The 27,269-nt window shown below is 39.9% G+C and overlaps 2 protein-coding genes across 6 annotated transcripts in view; both read left to right on the top strand.

Annotated features, from left to right (window-relative positions):
* The first annotated feature begins 548 nt into the window (after window positions 1-548).
* Window positions 549-3,931, top strand: LOC128639051 (uncharacterized). The gene has a single exon (XM_053691192.1). It carries the CDS (start codon window positions 562-564, stop codon window positions 3,706-3,708), a length of 3,147 nt encoding a protein of 1,048 aa, XP_053547167.1. The 5' UTR covers window positions 549-561; the 3' UTR covers window positions 3,709-3,931.
* Window positions 3,932-6,702: 2,771 nt separating this feature from the next.
* TLCD5 (TLC domain containing 5) overlaps window positions 6,703-27,269 on the top strand; it is a 35,348-nt gene continuing 14,781 nt past the window's right edge. The window contains exons 1-2 of one of the 5 annotated variants that reach the window (XM_053691586.1): window positions 6,703-6,838; window positions 23,792-23,994. In XM_053691586.1, the coding sequence (XP_053547561.1) occupies window positions 23,796-23,994 (199 nt within the window). In that variant the 5' untranslated portion in view covers window positions 6,703-6,838; window positions 23,792-23,795. Of the gene's footprint in view, window positions 6,839-16,552; window positions 18,362-18,627; window positions 18,913-23,136; window positions 23,995-27,269 lie in introns of those variants that run through there. The other 4 variants (XM_053691585.1, XM_053691587.1, XM_053691588.1 and 1 more) reach the window with 4 other exon arrangements.

Raw genomic sequence — 27,269 nt, 5'->3', positions numbered from 1 at the left:
ATATGTGATCAGTTGGAAAGTATAAAAAAGGATAGTAAAGAAGCAGCAACTAAGACCCGGTTATATCCTAGATTGCCTTTGCCTCTGGGATATGGTTACCAGGGAGGGATGAGAGAGAATCAGGTCCCCATGGCCCCGGCTAACACCCCAGAGGCCCAAGGACCTGAGTTGGATGTGCTATCTGTGGGTGATCTGGAAGAATTCTTCCAGAACCCATAGGAATCAGGTCAAACTCCCAGTATCAGGGCCGCCTATTTTGATCATCGCCCCCATGTGGAACTAGAGATCCACTGGAGCAAAAATAATGTACAATGTGAGCGGGCTTTGATTGATACGGGAGCGGAGGCCACACTGATACAGGGAAATCCGCGGGCATTCAAGGGGGAAAAGACAATAATTACCGGGCTGGGAGGGAAAACTATAGAGGCAACAAAAGCATGGGTAGATTTAAAGATAGGGCATCTTCCTAAACGGCGATGTTCTGTTTTAATCGTACCCATCCCAGAGTACATAATTGGCATTGATGTGCTAAAGGGAGAAACATTGCGGTTAGAGGATGGAATGTACAGCTTTGGGGTAAGGCCTTATGTGTCCATCAAAACCGTTACTGTAGGAAAATTGTTGATGCCCCCCATACAGGTCCCAGTGGCCTTGAAGAGGGTATACATTCGACAATACCGAATACCGGGAGGGCATAAAGAGATAGGTGACACTATCAAGGATCTAATAGCTGCAGGGGTGGTGAGACCTATCACCACATCTTGGAATAATCCTGTTTGGCCGGTCAAGAAAAGTGATGGGACCTGGCGTATGACTGTGGATTATAGGGAGTTAAATAGTAATACTCCCCCATTAACGGCAGCAGTACCAGATATGGTTACGCTGATAGAAAATATACAGCGTCACCCTGGAAATATGTATGCGGTCATTGACCTGGCAAATGCCTTCTATACAATACCTATAGAGGAGCAGTGCCAAGAGCAATTCGCATACACCTGGCAGGGACGGCAATTCACGTTCACGCGCCTCCCAATGGGCTATGTCCATAGCCCCACGATCTGCCACAGGATTGTGGCAGAACACATGGAGGAAGTTACTCTGCCCCCCAACGTGCAGGTCACCCATTATATAGATGATATAATGATACAGGGACCTGATGAGCAGGTAGTGCAACAAGTGTTAGAACAGGTGATAACCCACTTAAAGAAGAAGGGGTGGGAAATCAACCCTGACAAAATACAAGGGCCAGGAACCTCAGTACGATTCCTGGGTATACAGTGGACAAATGGCCGTAGGGAAATAACCCCTAAAGCCAAGCAGAAAATAGTGGAATTTACATCCCCTAAAACCAAAAAGGAAGCCCAGCGCTTCATTGGGTTATTTGGCTTTTGGCGGCAGCATATACCCCACCTGAGCCAAATACTAGCCCCCATCTACAAGGTTACCAGGAAAAAGTATAGCTTTGAGTGGGGGTCTAATGAGGAGTTGGCTTTTGAAACTGCAAAACAGGCTATCCAAATGGCGATGGATCTGTGGCCAGTGAAGGAAGGGCCAATAGATTTAAATGTGTCTGTCCACAAAGAACATGCCAATTGGAGCCTTTGGCAGAAACAAGGGAGAGGGAAAGTCCCCCTTGGTTTCTGGACTAGGAAATTGCCTGAGGCAGGTGACCGATACACGCCCTTTGAGCGCCAGTTATGTGCTTGCTACTGGGCTTTAGTGGAAACAGAGGAGCTAACGTTAGGGCATGATGTATTCTTGAGGCCTGAGATCCCCATAATGAACTGGGTAATGGGCAGTCCTAAGACCCATAAGATTGGACATGCTCAGGAATCAAGCATCATAAAATGGAAATGGTATATACAGAACAGGGCAAAGACAGGTCCCAAAGGGGTTGCCGCACTGCATGAAAAGGTTGCTGAGCAACCCCTCCAGGGGACAGCCCCCATTCAGGAGACACTAACAGAGGAGTCTCTAGTAAAATGGGGTGTGCCATATGATCAACTGTCAGAAGAACAGCAAGCCCATGCTTGGTTCACTGACGGATCAGCAAAATATGTGGGTTCACAGAGGAGTTGGAAAGCAGTAGCCTACAATCCTGTGACCAAACAGATGCTGGTGTCTACAGGGAAAAATGAAAGTAGCCAATATGCCGAGTTAGTTGCTGTCCATCAGGCTATAGCCTGTGAACAGGGCGAATGCCACGTATACACCGACTCATGGTCAGTGGCAAATGGGCTAGCCACCTGGCTCCCCACCTGGGAACGGAAAGACTACCAGATATACTCAAAGGAGGTGTGGGGGAAGCAGATATGGCAGGAACTCAGCAGATTGGTTAGGGAAAAGACAGTGACTATTTACCATGTAGATGCCCATACAAATCAGGATTCACTAGAACGGCTATTCAATTCCATTGCAGATGAGGCAGCCAAAGTCTCCACTGTGGAAAGTGAGGATGTGGATGAGGAGGCTGACAATAAGGGTGTGGCCCAGTGGGCCCACCAGAAAAGTGGACACCTTGGAGAGAGAGCGACTCATAGGTGGGCATTGCAAAGGGGGATCAAGCTATCTATGGAAGTAATAAAAACAGAGATAGCAAATTGTCCTGTATGTCAGCATGTCAGGAAGCGACAGATTCCTGGCATGGTGCAAGGGCATATCAAAAGAGGCAAGCTGCCGGGCCAGATCTGGCAGATAGATTTCATAGGACCTCTTCCCTCCAGCAAGGGCTGCCAGTACGTGTGCACGGCTGTGGACACGTACTCAGGCTACCTCATAGCCCACCCATGTAAGCAAGCAACTCAGATAAACACCATTAAGACCCTAGAATTAATCACAAAATTCTATGGCACTCCATTGCAGATACAGAGTGACAATGGTACTCATTTTACAGGACACATGGTACAGGGATATAGTGCAGAAAGGTACATACAATGGATATACCATATACCCTATTATCCCCAAGCAGCAGGATTAATTGAGCGAATTAATGGTTTGCTAAAGCAGCAGTTAAAGAAGCTAGGGGATGGTACCTTGCAGAAGTGGAGGGACCATCTTGAGGAAGCAATTAATGTTTTAAATAACCGTCCTATTACAGATAGTGAGACCCCACTGTCTAGGATGATAAGCAGACAGGAGTACACCGAGTGTCGAGATCAACATGCTGTGGTAACGTGTTGGGAAACTAGCCCTGGGGGTTTAGCGCCAGATAAATTGCTCCCTCCTAGTGGCGGGATATACTTGACCATCCAGGGCCAGGTAACAATATCCCCTGAGAGCTCCCAAACCATATCAACAGGGATAGGGGTCCAAATACCTGACAAGCATGTGGGTTTCATAGTTCCAATGCCCTCTCTCATAGTCAGAGGTATTAGCATAGTGGAGAAAACGCTAGACCCTGGAAGAACTGAGGAAGTGAAGCTCACCCTCCTCAATAGAGGAAAGGAACAGGGAGACATGTCAGCATTAGAAGTAGTGGCAAAGCTTATAGTTACTCCTACCTGCAACAGTGAGATAGCGGAACAGGAAACTGCAGAAACCAGGGGAAGGGTGGGCATAGGGGCTAAGGTCTGGTTGAAACAAGAAAAGGGCCCCCCCGTGCCTGCAGAGGTGATAGCTAAGGGAGATGACAATGTGGTAATTGTGGTAAAGCAAGGGAGCAATGATTGGCTGCATGTGCCTGCGGGCAAGTGCTATTTACGGAATTAATTTGAAGTATGTTTCCTTCCTAGATTCTTGTTGGCATGGCTGCTATTGTAACCGGTGCTCTGTTGGGACTCCTTTTGGCCGCATGCGTAAGCCAAGCACTGATGAGCCAGAGGATGAAACGTGAGGTGTCCGGTGCCAGCTATCACACCTTCTATGAGGGAAGCATGACCGTTCCGTATTGCACAACATGGGCATCCTGCTCCATCCCATTTACCTTTGATGACGACGTAACCTGTTTGACCAAAAATGGAAGTTGGATGTTCCTTACCAAGCGGGAAAGGGTGGTATTTGAACTATCAGAAGAAGAGACAATTACCTGTGACATCCCTTCCTCCACTGTACATTGTGTAACTAAAGATTTTTGTTCTACTGCAGTGACCAGGGAAGACTGCAAGGACTCTAAGAAGGATGAGAGCTGGACAATTGTTTTACCGGATGAGAACTTAATATTTGAATTGCAAGAAGGGGTTGGGTTGATTTGTGAAAATCCCAGTACGCCTTCCACTTCCCCAAAACTAACAGTGGGGATTCAGGAACGCATTTTAGGTTGTAAAACATCCACTGATACACAGGTTCGTGCTGTAATGTTAAACATATCATACACTGATGGGGAACCAGAGGGTCTGACATATGTGTGTAAATATACAGGAAAGGAGTCATCTGAACCTCTTTTAATGTATATCAGGAGACCTGTAATGGATGGGAAATTATTAAACAACCGACACAAGGGAAAGAGGGACCATGCACGGCGCCATTTAGGCTCCCTGCATGCCTCCTCATGGGAACTTGATAATACCTTTGTAAAAACTGCCAAAGATGTGTTTAATGTGACAAATGTTCAGGGACCATGTTGGGTATGTGGGTTTGTGCCTCACGGGCAGACTAGGGGTTACCCTTATCTAGGTGTATCTTTAACCATGAGTATGCTTGCCGATATGATTGGGAATAAGACTGTGTGGAATTTTACAGGTCTTAACACACCAGGTAGGGATGACTTGCTGGATAAGTTGCATCTAGCTAACAATGTGACTACAGGTGCTATTATGTTTCAAAATCTAGATGGGGAGATATATAGTACTAATAACCTAACCCAGCTACCTGACATGATGATGTTAATGTATAACATAGGACGGCTAGTTAAAAATAGGACAGGGGTATTCAACATTAAACTGAAATTCTATGACTTCTCATATTTGACTTATGCCCATGAGAAATGGAAGACTAAGTTTGGTGAGCCCAGAGACCTTATTAAAGACTGGTACCAGCTTAATAGGGAAACACTAGCAGGTAACACACGGACTAAGGATGGGAGGAAGCGATTGAATAGGATATGTCCTCCTTTTGTTAAACTGCCAGTGGGATATTATTGGTTGTGTGGGAGGTGGGCAGTAAAGGTAATACCTTGCACCCATTATGGCCCATGCTTTTTAGGATATATATTCCCTGCTTTTAACATAACCACCACGCTTCCACCACCTATATTGCATAGAACACGAAGATACCTTGACCTGGACAAAATACACAATGGAGTTAAAATTAGTGAAGGTATGCGCCTGCTTGCAACATTTGTCCCTCATTATGGGGCTGCTACAGCCCTCACTAGATTAAACACGCTAGCTGATTTAGTGGATGAAGCTTTTAATGTAACTAGAGATGCAATAGAGCTCTTAGCATTAGAACAGGAACAAATTAGGATGGTGGCATTGCAGAATAGAATGGCTCTAGACTATCTCCTAGCTGCAGAAGGAGGAGTTTGCCGGAGAATCCACCAGCAATGCTGTGTGTACATAGAAGACAATACAGGTAAAATCAAACATGACCTACACAGACTAGAAGAAGTGCAAAAGCACATACGTGAGGTACATGATGATTCATTTAGCAAATGGCTTAAAGACTTTGACTGGACTTTTGGACTGGGGGGATGGCTTGGAAGCTTAGGCAAAACTATAGTTAAATGGCTATTAATAAGTCTGGCTTGCTTGTGTGGGATATTCATTATAGTAAAAATGTTTGGATGTTTCTGTAATACATTAGGTAGGATGTGTTTTAAACCAAAAGACAATATTACTTGAGTGTTTTAATTATTAAGGTATGTGTTTAGAAACAAGCAAGGTGTCACATGACCAAGGGGTGGAATGTAAGGAAAGTGGGTGCAGTAATTGCTCATATGACACTTGCTTAAACTTGTGTTGCCTTTAAGAGAGTGTGAGCATAAGACACTTGCACTAACTGGTGTGACTTTGCCTTTAAGAGAGTGAAAGCATTGCACTAACTTGGGTGACTTTGCCTTTAAGAGAGTGTGCCTTTAACAGAGTAAAAGACATTAATTAACTTCAAGTAGATGACACTGAATTTTGCTAAGTCATGCTACAAGTGGTAAGCAACCGATGGATGCTGATGATAAGAAGTCAAAACCCAGACAGAACAAGGGTGTAACCTTGGCAGGGGTCACTTACTGACATTAAGGAACACATTGGTATAGGGGCAAATGCCATGGTAATATTGTTAATTATTATTAAGTGCAATAGGCTAAGTAATATTAATTGCAATAGGCTAAGTAATAAAGCCATTATTGATGTTTAGCTATTAATTATATCTATAGAAAGATTGTTAAAACCATTATTGAGAGTTGACAAAAGTAACTGCATAAGACCACATAACAGGCAGAAAAACATGTTTGTTTGAAACTAAAGATGACGGCATTGCAGTTTAGGAATACGTCAGAGATAGTACCTGAGTATGCCCTGATAAGCTTGGTTGAGGCTAAAGACAGACTGGCCAGATGTCTTGGGCCAGGGCCAATCTCAGAGGGTGCGGTCTCAGGATCTGTGGAGTTGCGCCAAAACTGTTACACAAGTGAACAGTATAAAGAGGGGTACATCTAGGCAATCTGATCAGTGAGTTGTCTGATTGTGTATTGATTGTCATGTCTGATGTCTGATGTCTGAGCCAGTCTGAGTATTTGTGGTGTGTGTATTTGAGTGTATTTTTTGGGACCCATGGATGGACGCATCCTCGGTGTTGTTTCCCACTGATCGCCTGTTTTTCTCCTGGTCCAAAGATTGCCCAGATGTCCCCTCCCATTGCGCCCCAGAAGCGGCAGGATAGGATGATGCAAACAGAGATCACGGTGATGTAGTAATTTGTTTGTTTAAAACTAGCTAGACTTGTTTTAGTGGTAATACAACATAAGATTGTTATCAGTCGTTGCGCAGGCAACTAAATGTAACTGAAAACTGTATAGATAGTTGTATCTAGAATTGTTTATATAAGCATTGCAATTGCATAGAGTGTTATAAGTATGAATAGTGGTTTGTGGTATTTTGTTTCCATGATTATGTTGCAGAATAAACCATCATTGTTATTATAAGATTGTGAAAAACCTGTGTAATGTGTCAGTCATTTCCTTGCTGAAAAGTGATATATATGATAACATCATATCCTGACAAAAAGAATCACTTAACAAATGTATATTTATTAGATAGTGTTATTATGAGTGTAACTGTACTGTGTAATGTATATTATTAGATAGTGTTATTATGTGTGTAACTGTACTGTGTAATGTATATTTATTAGATAGTGTTATTATGAGTGTAACTGTACTGTGTAATGTATATTATTAGATAGTGTTATTATGTGTGTAACTGTACTGTGTAATGTATATTTATTAGACAGTGTTATTATGAGTGTAACTGTACTGTGTAATGTATATTTATTAGACAGTGTTATTATGAGTGTAACTGTAGTGTGTAATGTATATTTATTAGATGGTGCTATTATGTGTGTAACTGTACTATGTAATGTATATTTATTAGATAGTGTTATTATGTGTGTAACTGTACTGTGTAATGTATATTTATTAGACAGTGTTATTATGTGTGTAACTGTACTATGTAATGTATATTTATTAGACAGTGTTAATATGAGTGTAACTGTACTGTGTAATGTATATTTATTAGATAGTGTTATGTGTGTAACTGTACTATGTAATGTATATTTATTAGACAGTGTTAATATGAGTGTAAATGTACTATGTAATGTATATATTTTAGACAGTGTTATTATGTATGTAACTGTACTGTGTAATGTATATTTATTATATGGTTTTATTATGTGTGTAACTGTACTGTATAATGTATATTTATTAGATAGTGTTATTATGTGTGTAACTGTACTGTGTAATGTATATTATTAGATAGTGTTATTAAGAGTGTTACTGTACTGTGTAATGTATATTTATTAGATAGTGTTATTATGAGTGTAACTGTACTATGTAATGTATATTTATTAGATGGTGTTAATATGAGTGTAACTGTACTGTGTAATGTGTATTTATTAGATTGTGTTATTATGTGTGTAACTGTACTATGTAATATATATTTATTAGATGGTTTTATTATGAGTGTAACTGTACTGTGTAATGTATATTTATTAGATGGTGTTAATATGAGTGTAACTGTACTGTGTAATGTGTATTTATTAGATTGTGTTATTATGTGTGTAACTGTACTATGTAATATATATTTATTAGATGGTTTTATTATGAGTGTAACTGTACTGTGTAATGTATATTTATTAGATGGTTTTATTATGAGTGTAACTGTACTGTGTAATGTATATTTATTAGATGGTGTTATTATGAGTGTAACTGTACTGTGTAATGTATATTTATTAGATGGTGTTATTATGTGTGTAACTGTACTGTGTAATGTATATTCATTAGATGGTTTTATTATAAGTGTTACTGTACTGTGTAATGTATATTTATTAGATAGTGTTATTATAATTGTAACTTTACTTTGAAATGTATTTTTTATGTGTTTTGTGATAGTTTTTTGTTTCATGAAACAGTTAACCTTAATTGCTCTCAAGCGATCAAGTTTACTTTCAATTTTTAATACGAGCAAAAAAACAGACAAGTAAACGCCTACGATAAATGCCTCACACGTAACTTTCCCTATGGACTTTGCATCCAGGCTTGTCTGGGGTTGATATTGTGTGTCATGTGCTTAAGTACCTTATGTCTAACAACTGAATTGTGTCAGTATGTGGGGGGGGGGGGAATTTGGAGGTTATGTTGTTAATCAAGTACACTATCCTGGCACTATCTGACCAGAAAACCAAAAGTTTGTTTGACAATTTAGTTCAAGCAAGGTTAAGTTCCTGATCCAGCTATTGCATCTAATATTTTGGCTATATCCTGCTGTCTATTGAACCTCAGAGCAAGCCCCAAAACCTGATTACCATCAGTAGAAAAAGTGGATTTTCCTGGTTTCAGAGTAGAAATAGCGTAAATACTGACTCAATATCGTTTTGGCTAGTTTGCATTCTGGCCCTGCTCTTTTGATATATTTAAAGGGTTTTGTCCCTTCCTTATTTTGCTGTGCTTTCTTATATGTATTTTTGGTTAATCAATTGAGTTTTTTGACTAATTTATTTTTTTCCCTTTATGTTTGTCTCTGATCTGATATCCTCTCCTGAATCAGTATTCCAACTATCTGGGTCATCCATCGTATCCATGTGTGTTGTACAGAATTCTGCTTTGGAATCTGACTCATCACTACTGCAGCTGTTTGGTTTGGCACCCTCTTGTGGATAGGCACCCTCTTGTGGATAGGCACCCTCTTGTGGTTTGGCACCCTCTTGTGGATAGGCACCTTCTTGTGGTTTGGACCCTCTTGTGGTTTGGCACCCTCTTGTGGATAGGCACCCTCTTGTGGTTTGGCACCCTCTTGTGGTTTGCACCCTCTTGTGGATAGGCACCTTCTTGTGGTTTGGCACCCTTTTGTGGTTTGGCACCCTCTTGTGGATAGGCACCTTCTTGTGGTTTGGCACCCTCTTGTGGTTTGGCACCCTCTTGTGGTTTGGCACCCTCTTGTGGATAGGCACCTTCTTGTGGATAGGCACCCTCTTGTGGTTTGGCACCCTCTTGTGGTTTGCACCCTCTTGTGGATAGGCACCTTCTTGTGGTTTGGCACCCTCTTGTGGTTTGGCACCCTCTTGTGAATAGGCACCCTCTTGTGGTTTGCACCCTCTTGTGGATAGGCACCCTCTTGTGGATAGGCACCCTCTTGCTAAAGACTTGCACTGCCTCTCCTCTGCCCTTCCTGTGACTCGTGGCCTTATCACTCACCTGCTTGCTGCTTTGTGTACCTGTGGGAACATCTGATGAAGGGTTTTCCTCCTGGTCTAATACCATGCATCTAATTTGGTGCCCTTTCTTTTATACGTGTGTTTTTTGGGAAGTGATAGGCAAAGGATAACTTTGTAGGATGTTATTGAAGGTCTTAAGTTACCATTGTGTTTGCATATTCTGGTTGTGGTCATTGAGTGTGAGATAGGCATTACTGTGGAGGCAGGAGGTACCAAGGGAAATTGCATTGAGAAATATTATGCCATGGTAGGTATGTGTATTGGCACTGTGTGTGGTTAGTAAACCATGGAGTGAGTTGGGATGATGAAAGGCAAGGTAGGCATAAGCCAACACAGTGCACAAATTAGTTGGCACATGGTAGGTAAAGTTGCAGAGGTCTGTAGATGGGTTGGAAGTGATGTTAAAATGGATGGTGTTGAGAAATGAGCCCTGGGGCTGGGTCACTGTCACTAGAAGAGGGAGCAATGGCACTTTGAGGCTTCTGAGGCATTGCGTGTCCTTGCAGATACTGTGGCCACTAGTTATCAAGCCGTCAACCTCAAATACGCTGGAATTCTGCAGCGTATTTGTGGTGAGGCTGATTCGCCTAAGTTATCAAGCCCTGCTGCCCGGCAAAAGTAGAATATAGTGATGTAAGCTTTGATCCGCCGGACTCAGTCCGACACAGATCGATTCTTACGTCACTCCAGATGTTCCGAACGCAAGTTCGGCACAATCTGACTACTTTTGGAAGTTATCAAATGACTACCAGGTACGCTCTGCACTTTTCCAGGTTTTAATGTTGGGGGGGGTTGTATTTTTTTGTACAAAAAGAGCTGATTACTTTGGGGCATGCCCCGCTGGTTAGGTAGTAAAGCTGTTAACTTTTGTAATTTTGGATTGAATTGATGGCACCACTGCTAAATATTATGTCGGGACTTTTACCGTTCTGTAATAAGGTCACTGGCCCTAGTATCATACAATTATGTGTGGTTAGGTGCTATGTATCAACAAAGTTACATTACAAGTTGGTTAGCTAGAGAAACTAACCGCAAAAAGATAGTTTATAAGCACTCGAAAGACCCCCAATTTTATGGAGTTGGAAAAAGAATCACACAAATTAAAACATAAATCTTTATTAGAAATATTTAAAACTAAAATGCTGGTCTGGGGTTCCCAGTACAAGGACTGGATATTATACACTAGAAGCTCTTATTATAGTGCTGTCTAATGGCAGATTAGGAAGACACTGGCTTGGGTTAAATGTATCTAGACAGTATAAAATAGGGTCAAAGAGTATAGTGATATGGTGTTATATGATCTTTACAATAACAACTATAACTCACTCCTATATCACAGGGGAAATTTGTAAATCAAATAACTTTGTGATAGTGATATCTATGTTAAACGCATAGGTAAAATAGTGTAATGGAGCAGTTATATATAAAAAATATTCCACCTAAATTGATAAATATATAGTGTTGACCATAATTAACATTATTATGGAGTTAACATCATAGTGGTTGTAAAGCACACATTAGCCTATGACAATTATGGGAGAGAATCCCCTCTGATAGGTAGATAGAATACTAAAGTAATGGGTTTACACAATTCGCCCTGATAGGAATTCTTAGTTATGAGAGTAATATCAACTGTCCCTGTATAAGGGGTTGAATAAAAGATTATTACGGTAGCCAACAACTACTAGTAAACGCATAGAAAAACTAGCTATACTTAGGATAGTACCTAGAGTAATTGATACTAAATAGTGACAGTTATACTGCCTGTATTAAACTGTCTAGGTAACTATACTGCAATAAGTAGTTTAGGTGAAATAATGTATTAAACAATACATATCATACCAGTGTATATTTATTTATGTCACGTAGGGTTAATATTGGTATAATCACCTTGATTGATTGGTAATAGTTAGTTAACTATAATGTTGTTACTATGATTTGGCTACCAACTAAATCAATTTTAACTAAATGGTATCCTTAGTTGAAGATTACATGTTAGGCAAAAAAAGTGTTTTAAGTGCTTGGTGTTAACTTTTGCAGACGTTGTACTGCCTGGCATTTTAGTTTTAACTAACCCAGATTTTAAATATTTCTAATAAAGATTTATGTTTTAATTTGTGTGATTCTTTTTCCAACTCCATAAAATTGGGGGTCTTTCGAGTGCTTATAAAGTATCTTTTTGCGGTTAGTTTCTCTAGCTAACCAACTTGTAATGTAACTTTTGTAATTTAGAATAGGGTAGGGCATTTTTTTATTTTGGGGGGCTTTGTTATTTTATTAGGGGGCTTAGATTAGGTGTAATTAGCTTAACAATCTTGTAATATTTTTTTATTTTTTGTAACTTCGTTTTTTTTATTTTTTGTACTTTAGTTAGTTTATTTAATTGTATTTAATTGTAGGTATTTGTAGTTAATTAATTTAATTTATTTAATGATAGTGTAGTATTAGGTTTAATTGTAACTTAGGTTAGGATTTATTTTACAGGTAATTTTGTATTTCTTTTAGCTAGGTAATTATTAAATAGTTAATAACTATTTAATAACTATTCTACCTAGTTAAAATAAATACAAAGTTACCTGTAAAATAAATATAAATCCTAAAATAGCTACAATGTAATTATTAATTAAATTGTAGCTATCTTAGGGTTTATTTTATAGGTAAGTATTTAGTTTTAAATAGGAATAATTTATTAAAGTATAGTGTAGTGTTAGGTGTAATTGTAACTTAGGTTAGTTTTTATTTTACAGGTAAATTTGACTTTATTTTAACTAGGTAGCTATTAAATAGTTAATAACTATTTAATAGCTATTGTGCCTAGTTAAAATAAATTTCAATTTGCCTGTAAAATAAAAATAAATCCTAAAATAGCTACAATATAATTATTAGTAATATTGTAGCTATCTTAGGCCTAGATTTAGAGTTGGGCGGTAGCCGTGAAAACCAGCGTTAGAGGCTCCTAACGCTGGTTTTGGGCTACCGCCGGTATTTGGAGTCAGTCAGGAAAGGGTCTAACGCTCACTTTCCAGCCGCGACTTTTCCATACCGCAGATCCCCTTACGTCATTTGCGTATCCTATCTTTTCAATGGGATCTTTCTAACGCCGGTATTTAGAGTCGTGGCTGAAGTGAGCGTTAGAAATCTGACGACAAAACTCCAGCCGCAGAAAAAAGTCAGTAGTTAAGAGCTTTCTGGGCTAACGCCGGTTTATAAAGCTCTTAACTACTGTGCTTTAAAGTACACTAACACCCATAAACTACCTATACACCCCTAAACCAAGGTTCCCCCACATCGCCGCCACTCGATTAATTTTTTTTAACCCCTAATCTGCCGACCGCCACCTACGTTATACTTATGTACCCCTAATCTGCTGCCCCTAACACCGCCGACCCCTATATTATATTTATTAACCCCTAACCTGCCCCCCACAACGTCGCCGCCAGCTACCTACAATAATTAACCCCTAATCTGCCGACCGCAAAGCGCCGCCACCTACGTTATCCTTATGTACCCCTAATCTGCTGCCCCTAACACCGCAGACCCCTATATTATATTTATTAACCCCTAATCTGCCCCCCTCAACGTCGCCTCCACCTGCCTACACTTATTAACCCCTAATCTGCCAAGCGGACCGCACCGCTACTATAATAAAGTTATTAACCCCTAATCCGCCTCACTCCCGCCTCAATAACCCTATAATAAATAGTATTAACCCCTAATCTGCCCTCCCTAACATCGCCGACACCTAACTTCAATTATTAACCCCTAATCTGCCGACCGAATCTCGCCGCTACTGTAATAAATGGATTAACCCCTAAAGCTAAGTCTAACCCTAACACCCCCCTAAATTAAATATAATTTAAATCTAACAAAATAAATTAACTCTTATTAAATAAATTATTCCTATTTAAAGCTAAATACTTACCTGTAAAATAAACCCTAATATAGCTACAATATAAATTATAATTATATTATAGCTATTTTAGGATTTATATTTATTTTACAGGTAACTTTATATTTATTTTAACCAGGTACAATAGCTATTAAATAGTTAAGAACTATTTAATAGCTAAAATAGTTAAAATAATTACAAAATTACCTGTAAAATAAATCCTAACCTAAGTTACAATTAAACCTAACACTACACTATCAATAAATAAATTAAATAAACTACCTACAATTATCTTCAATTAAACCTAACACTACACTATCAATAAATAAATTAAATACAATTCCTACAAATAAATACAATTAAATAAACTAACTAAAGTACAAAAAATAAAAAAGAACTAAATTACAAAAAATAAAAAAAATATTTACAAACATTAGAAAAAAATTACAATTTTAAACTAATTACACCTACTCTAAGCCCCCTAATAAAATAACAAAGACCCTCAAAATAAAAAAATGCCCTACCCTATTCTAAATTACAAAAGTTCAAAGCTCTTTTACCTTACCAGCCCTGAACAGGGCCCTTTGCGGGGCATGCCCCAAAGAATTCAGCTCTTTTGCCTGTAAAAAAAAACATACAAACCCCCCCCCCAACATTACAACCCACCACCCACATACCCCTAATCTAACCCAAACCCCCCTTAAATAAACCTAACACTAAGCCCCTGAAGATCTTCCTACCTTATCTTCACCATACCAGGTTCACCGATCCGTCCTCGGAAGTCTTGATCCAAGCCTCGGAAGTGTTGATCCAAGCCCAAGCGGGGGGCTGAAGAGTGACGTCCATCCTCGGGCTGAAGTCTGGATCCAAGCGGCGGCTGAAGAACTCCATCATCGGGCTGAAGTCGGAAGTCCATCATCGGGATGAAGTCTTCTATCAAGCCGCATCTTCAATCTTCTTTCTTCTGGAGCGGAGCAGAGCGGAGCCATCTTCTTTCCAACCGACGCGGATCCAACCTCTTCAACCGACGCCTACTCGCCGAATGACGGTTCCTTTAAATGACGTCATCCAAGATGGCGTCCCTCGAATTCCAATTGGCTGATAGGATTCTATCAGCCAATCGGAATTAAGGTAGGAAAATTCTGATTGGCTGATGGAATCAGCCAATCAGAATCAAGTTCAATCCGATTGGCTGATCCAATCAGCCAATCAGATTGAGCTCGCATTCTATTGGCTGTTCCGATCAGCCAATAGAATGCGAGCTCAATCTGATTGGCTGATTGGATCAGCCAATCGGATTGAACTTGATTCTGATTGGCTGATTCCATCAGCCAATCAGAATTTTCCTACCTTAATTTCCGATTGGCTGATAGAATCCTATCAGCCAATCGGAATTCGAGGGATGCCATCTTGGATGACGTCATTTAAAGGAACCGTCATTCGGCGAGTAGGCGTCGGTTGAAGAGGTTGGATCCGCGTCGGTTGGAAAGAAGATGGCTCCGCTCCGCTCCAGAAGAAAGAAGATTGAAGATGCGGCTTGATAGAAGACTTCATCCCGATGATGGACTTCCGACTTCAGCCCGATGATGGAGTTCTTCAGCCGCCGCTTGGATCCAGACTTCAGCCCGAGGATGGACGTCACTCTTCAGCCCCCCGCTTGGGCTTGGATCAACACTTCCGAGGCTTGGATCAAGACTTCCAAGGACGGATCGGTGAACCTGGTATGGTGAAGATAAGGTAGGAAGATCTTCAGGGGCTTAGTGTTAGGTTTATTTAAGGGGGTTTGGGTTAGATTAGGGGTATGTGGGTGGTGGGTTGTAATGTTGGGGGGGTATTGTATGTGTTTTTTTTACAGGCAAAAGAGCTGAATTCTTTGGGGCATGCCCCGCAAAGGGCCCTGTTCAGGGCTGGTAAGGTAAAAGAGCTTTGAACTTTTTTAATTTAGAATTGGGTGGGGCATTTTTTTATTTTGGGGGGCTTTGTTATTTTATTAGGGGGCTTAGAGTAGGTGTAATTAGTTTAAAATTGTTGTAATATTTTTCTAATGTTTGTAAATATTTTTTTATTTTTTGTAACTTAGTTCTTTTTTATTTTTTGTACTTTAGTTAGTTTATTTAATTGTAGTTATTTGTAGGTATTGTATTTAAATAATTTATTGATAGTGTAGTGTTAGGTTTAATTGTAACTTAGGTTAGGATTTATTTTACAGGTAATTTTGTAATTATTTTAACTAGGTAACTATTAAATAGTTATTAACTATTTAATAGCTATTGTACCTGGTTAATATAATTACAAAGTTGCCTGTAAAATAAATATTAATCCTAAAATAGCTACAATATAATTATAATTTATATTGTAGCTATATTAGGGTTTATTTTACAGGTAAGTATTTAGCTTTAAATAGGAATAAGTTATTTAATAATAGTTAATTTATAGATAAAAATTATATTTAACAGGGGGGTGTTAGGGTTAGGGTTAGAATTAGCTTTAGGGGTTAATACATTTATTAGAATAGCGGTGAGCTCCAGTCGGCAGATTAGGGGTTAATACTTGAAGTTAGGTGTCGGCGATGTTAGGGAGGGCAGATTAGGGGTTAATACTATTTATTATAGGGTTATTGAGGCGGGAGTGAGGCTGATTAGGGGTTAATAACTTTATTATAATAGCGGCACGGTCCGGTCGGCAGATTAGGGGTTAATAAGTGTAGGCAGGTGGTGGCGACATTGTGGGGGGCAGATTAGGGGTTAATTAATATAATATAGGGGTCGGTGGTGTTAGGGGCAGCAGGTTAGGGGTACATAGGGATAATGTAAGCAGCGGCGGTTTACGGAGCGGCAGATTAGGGTTAAAAAAATATGCAAGTGTCAGCGATAGCGGGGGCGGCAGATTAGAGGTTAATAAGTGTAAGGTTAGGGGTGTTTAGACTCGGGGTTCATGTTAGGGTGTTAGGTGCAGACGTAGGAAGTGTTTCCCCATAGAAAACAATGGGGCTGCGTTAGGAGCTGAACGCGGCTTTTTTGCAGGTGTTAGGTTTTTTTTCAGCTCAAACAGCCCCATTGTTTTCTATGGGGCAATCGTGCATGAGCACGTTTTTGAAGCTGGCCGCGTCCGTAAGCACCGCTGGTATCGAGAGTTGCAGTGGCGTTAAATTATGCTCTACGCTCCCTTTTTGGAGCCCAACGCACTGAAAACCCAGCCATTCTGTGAACTCTAAATACCAGCGGTATTTAAAAGGTGCGGCCAGAAAAAAGCACGCGTAGCTAACGCACCCCTTTGGCCTCAAAACTCTAAATCTAGGCGTTAGGGTTTATTTTATAGGTAAGTATTTAGTTTTAAATAGGAATAACTAATTTAATAAGAGTAATATTTATTTAGATTTATTTAATTATTATTTAAGTTAGGGGGGTGTTAGTGTTAGACTTAGGTTTAGGGGTTAATAATTTTATTATAGGTGGCAGCGGTATAGGGGGGCAGGATAGGGGTTAATAAATTTATTATAGGTGGAGGCGGGTTCCGGGAGCGGCTGTTTAGTGGTTAAACAATTTATTTAGTTGCGGCGGAGTACGGGATCGGCAGGATAGGGGTTAATAAATTTATTATAGGTGGCGGCGATATAGGGGGGGCAGGATAGGGGTTAATAGGTATAATGTAGGTGGCGGGAGCGGCGGTTTAGGAGTTAACACATTTATTATAGTTGCGGCAGGGTCTAGGAGCGGCGGTTTAGGGGGTAATAACTTTATTTAGTTGCGGGGGGCTCCGGGGGCGCCGGTATAGGGGGTAGAACAGTATAGTATAGTGTGAGTGCTTAGTGACAGGGGTATTAATAAAGCTGTAGAAAAGCCGAAGAGCAGCGAGATCGATGTGTGATAACTATCACAGTCCGCTGCTCATCGCCCCGTACTTGGTGCGCGGCTTTTGGACAGCTTTTTTAATAACTTTGGCGAGCGTATTCAGGTCCGCGGCAGGGAGGTGAGAGGCGAGCTTAGGTGGGCATATTCGGGGCATCGAAGGCATGGAAGTAGACACATTGATAACTAGAGGCCTGTGTCTCTTATTGGTTGTTGGCTGAACCCATATCTCTTTGACCATGTATTCTCAGGCTGGTGCTAAGAACTTCACTAGCCCCTCCCTATTGCCCCCAGCAGCAGGGACCTGCTTGCTGGTATGCTCAGTACTAATGCCATTGCTGCTGGCTAGTGCTGTAAGAACCATAAGTGATAAACAGAAGCCATGCCATGTGGGTTGCTGTTCCACTGCACTGTTGAAAAATCCTTATTGTCTGTTGGGAAGGGGGAAATGTGTACAGCCAGTGTGCAACCATGAGAGCAGCAGCCAGATTGGACGTGGGTGATACAGAGAGGAGACCTGTGGCCTGATTAACCCGACTTACCAGCCTCATCAGTCTCAAGCAGCAGATAAGCATTGCCATCATCTGTCCTACAGTGGCATGTGACCTCAAGCCTACAGGGTAGCCCTTCCTGACTGCCTTTGTGCATGCAGATGATCCATTTCTGTGTCTGCTGCTGTAGCAGATAGCTGGCTGCTTAGTCCTGTTAGAAGGCCTGAGGCATTTCCAGTAGAAATCAGCTGCATGCCTGAACAAAAGAAAAGGTTAGTGTTTGCTAGCCCCCCTGTCTGCCATTGCACACCTCCCCCTCCTAGTCTATCATCCTATCCCTGGCTTTTCCTACTTTAACTGTCCTCCCCCCAGCCCATTGATTAGCCAAATGCAGGAGGGTTAACTCTTACCTTGCTGCAACCCCAGTGTAGTCCAATAGCTTTCTTTTATCTGCGGCCATGTGCTTAGCTGATGTGATACTTTTCCCATTATCTGTGCTTCATTTCTACACTCAGATTTTCGCTTCATAAGGTAAAAAAAAAAACAACTCTTGTGATCTGAGCTCTTTTATACTGCTCAAGAAAAAACATAAAAGAAGAGGTTATATATAGACAACAATACTTTTCCAGTTCTTTATATAGTAACAGGGAGGTGACACTGATGGTTCCATTTTCTAATCCACTAATAGCAGCAAAGCCATTCTTGCATGTGATAGGGACTGAGTGAAGTATTGTGATGGGCAGCAGAGAGAGCCAATCTGTGCTAGGGAAGAAAGACTTCCGGCAATAGGAATCAGTGGAGAGAACAATCAGGTTGTATTCATGTATGTGAGTGATGTAAATAGTGTGTGTATTTAAGTGAAGGGGCACAGGGGGCATGTGTTAGGTAAAGGGGCACAGAGTATATGCATTCACTTGGGGGCATGTAGTGTCTTTATATTAAAACCTTGTCCCCAATCACATTCTTGTGCTATTATACAGAATGTGAAAGTAAAAAAAAGCAGGAAAGAAATAATAATATAACAATAATAATGAAACAAAACTGATTTGCAATAAATGAGGGTTCATAAACTGCACATATTGCTCAAATCTCAGTATAAATAACATGTACAGTATCTCACAAAAGCAAGTACACCCCTCACATTTGTGTAAATATTTTATTTATATCTTTTCATGTGACAACACTGAAGAAATGACACTTTGCTACAATGTAAAGTAGTGAGTGTACAGCCTGTATAACAGTGTAAATATTTTATTATATCTTTTCATTTGACAACACTGAAGAAATGACACTTTGCTACAATGTAAAGTAGTGAGTGTACAGCCTGTATAACAGTGTAAATATTTATTATATCTTTTCATGTGACAACACTGAAGAAATGACACTTTGCTACAATGTAAAGTAGTGAGTGTACAGCCTGTATAACAGTGTAAATATTTTATTATATCTTTTCATGTGACAACACTGAAGAAATGACAATTTGTTACAATGTAAAGTAGTGAGTGTACAGCCTGTATAACAGTGTAAATATTTATTATATCTTTTCATGTGACAACACTGAAGAAATGACACTTTACTACAATGTAAAGTAGTGAGTGTACAGCCTGTATAACTGTAAATATTTATTATATCTTTTCATGTGACAACACTGAAGAAATGACACTTTACTGCAATGTAAAGTAGTGAGTGTACAGTCTGTATAACAGTGTAAATATTTATTATATCTTTTCATGTGACAACACTGAAGAAATGACACTTTACTGCAATGTAAAGTAGTGAGTGTACAGTCTGTATAACAGTGTAAATATTTTATTATATCTTTTCATGTGACAACACTGAAGAAATGACACTTTACTACAATGTAAAGTAGTGAGTGTACAGCCTGTATAACAGTGTAAATATTTTATTATATCTTTTCATGTGACAACACTGAAGAAATGACACTTTACTACAATGTAAAGTAGTGAGTGTACAGCCTGTATAACAGTGTAAATATTTTATTATATCTTTTCATGTGACAACACTGAAGAAATGACACTTTGCTACAATGTAAAGTAGTGAGTGTACAGCCTGTATAACAGTGTAAATATTTTATTATATCTTTTCATGTGACAACACTGAAGAAATGACACTTTGCTACAATGTAAAGTAGTGAGTGTACAGCCTGTATAACAGTGTAAATATTTTATTATATCTTTTCATGTGACAACACTGAAGAAATGACACTTTGCTACAATGTAAAGTAGTGAGTATACAGCCTGTATAACAGTGTAAATATGTATTATATCTTTTCATGTGACAACACTGAAGAAATGACACTTTGCTACAATGTAAAGTAGTGAGTGTACAGCCTGTATAACAGTGTAAATATTTATTATATCTTTTCATGTGACAACACTGAAGAAATGACACTTTACTACAATGTAAAGTAGTGAGTATACAGCCTGTATAACAGTGTAAATATTTTATTATATCTTTTCATGTGACAACACTGAAGAAATGACACTACAATGTAAAGTAGTGAGTGTACAGCCTGTATAACAGTGTAAATATTTTATTATATCTTTTCATTTGACAACACTGAAGAAATGACACTTTGTTACAATGTAAAGTAGTGAGTGTACAGCCTGTATAACAGTGTAAATATTTTATTATATCTTTTCATTTGACAACACTGAAGAAATGACACTTTGTTACAATGTAAAGTAGTGAGTGTACATCCTGTATAACAGTGTAAATATTTTATTATATCTTCTCATGTGACAACACTGAAGAAATGACACTTTGTTACAATGTAAAGTAGTGAGTGTACAGCCTGTATAACAGTGTAAATATTTTATTATATCTTTTCATGTGACAACACTGAAGAAATGACACTTTGTTACAATGTAAAGTAGTGAGTGTACAGCCTGTATAACAGTGTAAATATTTATTATATCTTTTCATGGGACAACACTGAAGAGATGACACTTTGCTACAATGTAAAGTAGTGAGTGTACAGCCTGTATAACAGTGTAAATATTTATTATATCTTTTCATGGGACAACACTGAAGAAATGACACTTTGTTACAATGTAAAGTAGTGAGTGTACATCCTGTATAACAGTGTAAATATTTTATTATATCTTCTCATGTGACAACACTGAAGAAATGACACGTTGCTACAATGTAAAGTAGTGAGTGTACAGCCTGTATAACAGTGTAAATATTTATTATATCTTTTCATGTGACAACACTGAAGAAATGACACTTTGTTACAATGTAAAGTAGTGAGTGTACAGCCTATATAACAGTGTAAATATTTATTATATCTTTTCATGTGACAACACTGAAGAAATGACACTTTGCTACAATGTAAAGTAGTGAGTGTACAGCCTGTATAACAGTGTAAATATTTATTATTTCTTTTCATGTGACAACACTGAAGAAATGACACTACAATGTAAAGTAGTGAGTGTACAGCCTGTATAACAGTGTAAATATTTTATTATATCTTTTCATGTGACAACACTGAAGAAATGACACTTTGCTACAATGTAAAGTAGTGAGTGTACAGCCTGTATAACAGTGTAAATATTTATTATATCTTTTCATGTGACAACACTGAATAAATTACACTTTGCTACAATGTAAAGTAGTGAGTGTACAGCCTGTATAACAGTGTAAATTTGCTGTCCTCTCAAAATAACTCAACACACAGCCATTAATGTCTAAACCGTTGACAACAAAAGTAAGTACACCCTTAAGTGAAAATGTCCAAATTGGGCCCAATTAGCCATTTTCCCTCCCCGGTGTCATGTGACTCATTAGTGTTATAAGGTCTCAGGTGTGAATGGGGAGCAGGTGTGTTAAATTTGGTGTTATCGCTCTCACACTCTCTCATACTGGTCACTGTAAGCTCAACATGGCACCTCATGGCATAGAACTCTCTGAGCATCTGATAAAAAGAATTGTTGCTCTACATAAAGATGGCCAAGGCTATAAGAAGATTGCCAAGACCCTGAAACTGAGCTGCAGCACAGTGGGCAAGAACATACAGCTGTTTCACAGGACAGGTTCCACTCAGAACAGGCCTCGCCATGGTCGACTAAAGAAGTTAAGTGCACATGCTCAGTGTCATATCCAGAGGTTGTCTTTGGGAAATAGACGTATGAGTGCTGTCAGCATGACTGCAGAGATTTAATGGGTGGGGGGTCAGTCTGTCAGTGCTCAGACCATACGCCGCACACTGTATCAAATTGGTCTGCATGGCTGTCGTCCCAGAAGGAAGCCCCTTCTAAAGATGATGCTCAAGAAATCCCTGCAAACAGTTTGCTGAAGAAAAGCAGACTAAGGACATGGATTACTGGAAGATAAACTTATTTGGTTCAGATGGTGTCAAGTGTGTGTGGAAGCAACCAGGTGAGGAGTACAAAGACAAGTGTGTCTTGCCTAGTCAATCATGGTGGTAAGAGTGTCATGGTCTGGGCCTGTATGAGTGCTGCCGGCACTGGGGAGCTACAGTTCATTGAGGGAACCATGAATGCCAACATGTACTGTGACATACTAAAGCAGAGCATGATCCCCTCCCTTCAGAGACTAGGCCGCAGGGCAGTATTCCAGCATGATAATGACCCCAAACACACCTCCAAGACGACCACTGCCTTGCTAAAGAAGCTGAGCTTAAAGGTGATGGACTGGCCAAGCATGTCTCCAGACCTAAACCCTATTGAGCATCTGTGGGGCATCATCAAACAAAAGGTGGGGGAGCGCAAGGTTTCTAACATCCACCAGCTCCGTGATGTTGTCATGGAGGAGTGGAAGCAGACTCCAGTAGCAACCTGTGAATCTCTGGTAAACTCCATGCCCAAGAGGGTTAAGGCAGTGCTGGAAAATAATGGTGGCCACACAAAATATTGACACTTTGGGCCCAATTTGGACATTTCCACTTAGGGGTGTACTCACTTTTGTTGCTAACGGTTTAGACATTAATGGCTGTGTGTTGAGTTATTTTGAGGGGACAGCAAATTTACACTGTTATACAGGCTGTACACTCACTACTTTACATTGTAGCAAAGTGTCATTTCTTCAGTGTTGTCACATGAAAAGATATAATAAATATTTACAAAATGTGAGGGGTGTTCTCACTTTTTTGAGATACTGGGGTCTATCTATCAAGCTCCGTATGGAGCTTGACGTCCCGTGTTTCTGGCCAACCTGCAGGCTCTCCAGAAACACCAGTTATGAAGCAGCGGTCTAAAGATCGCTGCTCCATAACCCTGTCCGCCTGCTCTGATGAGGCAGACAGGAATCGCTGGAATTCAATCCGATCGAGTACGATCAGGTTGATTGACACCTCCATGCTGGCGGCCGATTGGCCGCGAGTCTGCAGGGGGCGGCGTTGCACCAGCAGCTCTTGTGAGCTGCTGGTGCAATGCTGAATATGGCGAGCGTATTGCTCTCCGCATTCAGCGATGTCTGTCGGGCCTGATCCGCACTGTCGGATCAGGTCCGACAGACATATGATAAATAGGCCTCACTGTAAGTAATAATATAGCAGGCTTGAAAAATACATATAAAGCACCACATTTGTCAGTCACTTGCAGGATTTTGTAAGACATTCACAAGCTCGCTGATTATACTATAAATATATCAGACATGCAGAACAATTAGCAAATGTGAATGAACAACTGGACCTCTCATTTCACTATTTTATATTGCAGAGCTATGTCCACCTGTTCTCTCGTGCTGGTATCTTGCAGTTTTGCAGCCTGGATTACACTCTACGTCTTGCTGTGCCAGATCAATAATAGCAAACCTTACGAGTGGAACTGCAGATTAGTTACCTTAGTTCATGGGATCCTGATCATATCTCTTTCTGCATACGTGGGGTTTATTGATGGACCATGGCCCTTCACATATCCAGGTATGTTGTGTACAATATCACTTTTGTTTCTTTACATATTATGGTAATTGTCCTTTAGATTCACAATTAGAAATAGTCAATTGTTTCCTCACCCGTCCTATAAAAGATCAATTTAACCCACCATCTGCCATTGATGACTCTAACTCTTTGCATAACAATGCATTATATCCATCTCTGGCAGGTATGATGTTTTAAGAATTAAAGAGGCATGAAACACATAGGGCAAGATTATGAGTGTAGCGCAATATTTCCTTACGCAAGCATGATATTTGTGCTCCACTCAGTAATACCAGTGCACGTAAATGTGCGCTGGTTATATACTGTAAGTGTGGCACAATGCAAGCACAACCTCGCATTCACATTGCCTGGAAGCCAAGTGCTCACGAGAGCCTGCTTCCATAGGCTACGATGGGAATCTCATTTTAATGCTGACAGCCACAACAAATCGTGCAGCGTTGGGCAGCAATAAATAAATATATATGCATATATATATATATATATATATATATATATATATATATATATATTTTATATATATATACTGTATATACTTATGTGTTTATATGTGTATATACACATATTAACACATAAATATATATATGTTGACCCCCTAATTAGGCAATACATTCCCCAATTAAAAGGCTACGATGGGAATCTCATTTTAATGCTGACAGCCACAACAAATCGTGCAGCGTTGGGCAGCAATAAATAAATATATATGCATATATATATATATATATATATATATATATATATATATACTGTATATACTTATGTGTTTATATGTGTATATACACATATTAACACATAAATATATATATGTTGACCCCCTAATTAGGCAATACATTCCCCAATTAAAAGGACATGATAAAACCAAATTTTTTCTTTCATGATTTAAGAAGAACATGCAATTTTAAACAACTTTCTAATAAACTTCTAATCTAATTTGCTTCACTCTCTTGATATACTTTCCTGGAAAGCATATCTAGATATGCCCAGGAGCTGCTGATTGGTTGCTGCACATAGATGTCTCATGTGATTGGCTCACCCATGTGAATTTCTATTTCTTCAACAAAGGATATCTAAAAAATGAAGCAAATTAGATAATAGAAGTAAATTGGAATGTTGTTTAAAATTGTATTCTCTACTTGAATCATGAAAGAAAATGTTTGGGTCTACTGTCCCTTTAACCTTAACAGGTAACCATAATACCACACAACCACACCAGGATTTGAGTTATAAAGGCTGCAGCTTTTATTATCAAAACTACAACATAAATAAACAACGACAATGTAAAATCATCAGCCTTTTAAATTCACATTTTAACCCACAACAGTGCTTGCCCAGTAACACCACCCTAAGTGTTATACTCAGACTTGTTCACAAACCTCTCCTGGAGGTACCCCCATTTCAAACACGACTCTTGGAATAAAGCAAGCACTCCCCCAACTAGGAACAATCACCCTCAAAGTAATTCTCAGGGAGAGTGGGCAGGAGCTTCTTTTCACCTCCAGGTCCAGAATAAAGAGACCCTTACTTCCTGGGATCATCTGTTAAATACCTCTCCAATAACACCACCCACCAACCTCATTCCTGATCACCATTTTGCAAAATTTTGCCTTCCTTGGGGTCAAAAGCCCCTCTTTCCATATTCTCATCCAGGGCTGCATTGACCCCCTAATTAGGCAATACATTCCCCAATTAACCTTAACAGGTAACCATAATAGCACACAACCACACCAGTATTTGGGTTATAAAGGCCACAGCTTTTATTATCAAAACTACAACATAAATAAACAACAACAATGTAAAATCACCATCCTTTTAAATTCACATTTTAACCCACATCAGTGCTTACCCAGTAACACCACCCTAAGTGTTATACTCAGACTTGTTCACAAACCTCTCCTGGCCCACAAGGAGGTACCCCCACTTTAAACACCAATCTTGGAATAAAGCAAGCACTCCGCCACAGGCAAGGCCACCGGCCGAGCCCCACCAACACCAAAGGCTTTTACAACCCCTTCTTTTAGGTTAAAATTAAATAAATGGAGGCCAACATCTCCATACCAGCCATAGAATATTCTCTGACCAAACAACCTTTCAACATCCCTCTTCATTCTGTCAATAAGGCCCTTCTGACCCACGTACCCAAAATCATTCCCACCAGCATGTATCACTATAATACCTGGAGGGCAAAACAACCTGGCAAATTCGATCACCTTCAGAAGAGCCTGGTCCCACATCATGCCTCTGAAACTGAACCACCGCATAGTCACCTCTTTTACTGGAAACCCTAGTTGACATCCATCTTCTTCGACTGCTGCAGCCCGTCTTGCTCAATAAATGAATGAATGCCCCATAACCCAAAACTCCACAGGATCTACAAAACAACCAGAAACAGAAAAGACAACTTAAAACACCAAATGCTTACAAACATATGATCTAAACTGCCCTGAAGACCACCTCCCAATTTCCTTTATGCTTTTATCACACATACTCAACATAGGTGCCTCCGTAGCTGCCCTGATTCGAAATTAATGGGAGCTAAAATCCAATGCAGGTAAACCCACTAACCCCAGAGCCTAACGAAACACTGCAACAAACTGGAATCTAGATAAGGACTCCCCATTACCATGAACCAAAATGAGCTGTGCCTCTACAGACCTCCGTTGCAAAAAGCTCTTCACTGTACCTACTGGGTAACATTCACTCCTTATTGCCCGGAGCTGTATAATCTGTCCCCTGGCCTGCTGATCTGTTTTTGATTTTCTTAACCAGATAAAGATCTGTCCCTCTTCCACAATTTCATCCGTAAGCTGGATTCCCCCTTTATCCCATTTTGTACGAGACACTACTTCTGAAATGCGGAAGGCCGCAAAGAAAGAAAGAACAAAGGCTTTCTGAAACAAGGCTACCTCATATTCATCAAGGCAAACACTAGGTAACACCCCAACCACCTTCTGCAATACAGCGAAAATCACTGGCCATCTCCCATCCACACGCTTTTGACCTCTACCCAAACTTCTCACAGCTATGCAAACCATGAATGTCTTTGTGATATCCTCCCAACCCATTAATTGACACAAAAAGGCCAAGGCCAACAGCTGCCTCAAATCAGCAACCGATCCAATGTATTAACGCATCTGCCCATCCTTATGCTGAAAAGTGAACTCCAAGCTGCTGTAAAACCCTCTGCCAACCGGCCCATACCTGAGAATATGCTCTCCATGTGCTGTCAGCCAGCGCCTCCTTTACCAAAGTCAGCAATTCAG

This window comes from Bombina bombina, chromosome 8 (assembly GCF_027579735.1).
Source record: "Bombina bombina isolate aBomBom1 chromosome 8, aBomBom1.pri, whole genome shotgun sequence".
Classification (NCBI taxonomy): domain Eukaryota; kingdom Metazoa; phylum Chordata; class Amphibia; order Anura; family Bombinatoridae; genus Bombina; species Bombina bombina.
Note: the sequence above shows the minus strand (reverse complement) of the source record. Positions and strands in the feature narration are given on the sequence as shown.

Excerpts from the sequence above, each read along its gene's own strand:
- LOC128639051 (XM_053691192.1), top strand. The coding sequence starts at position 562 with ATGTACAGCTTTGGGGTAAGGCCTTATGTGTCCATCAAAACCGTTACT.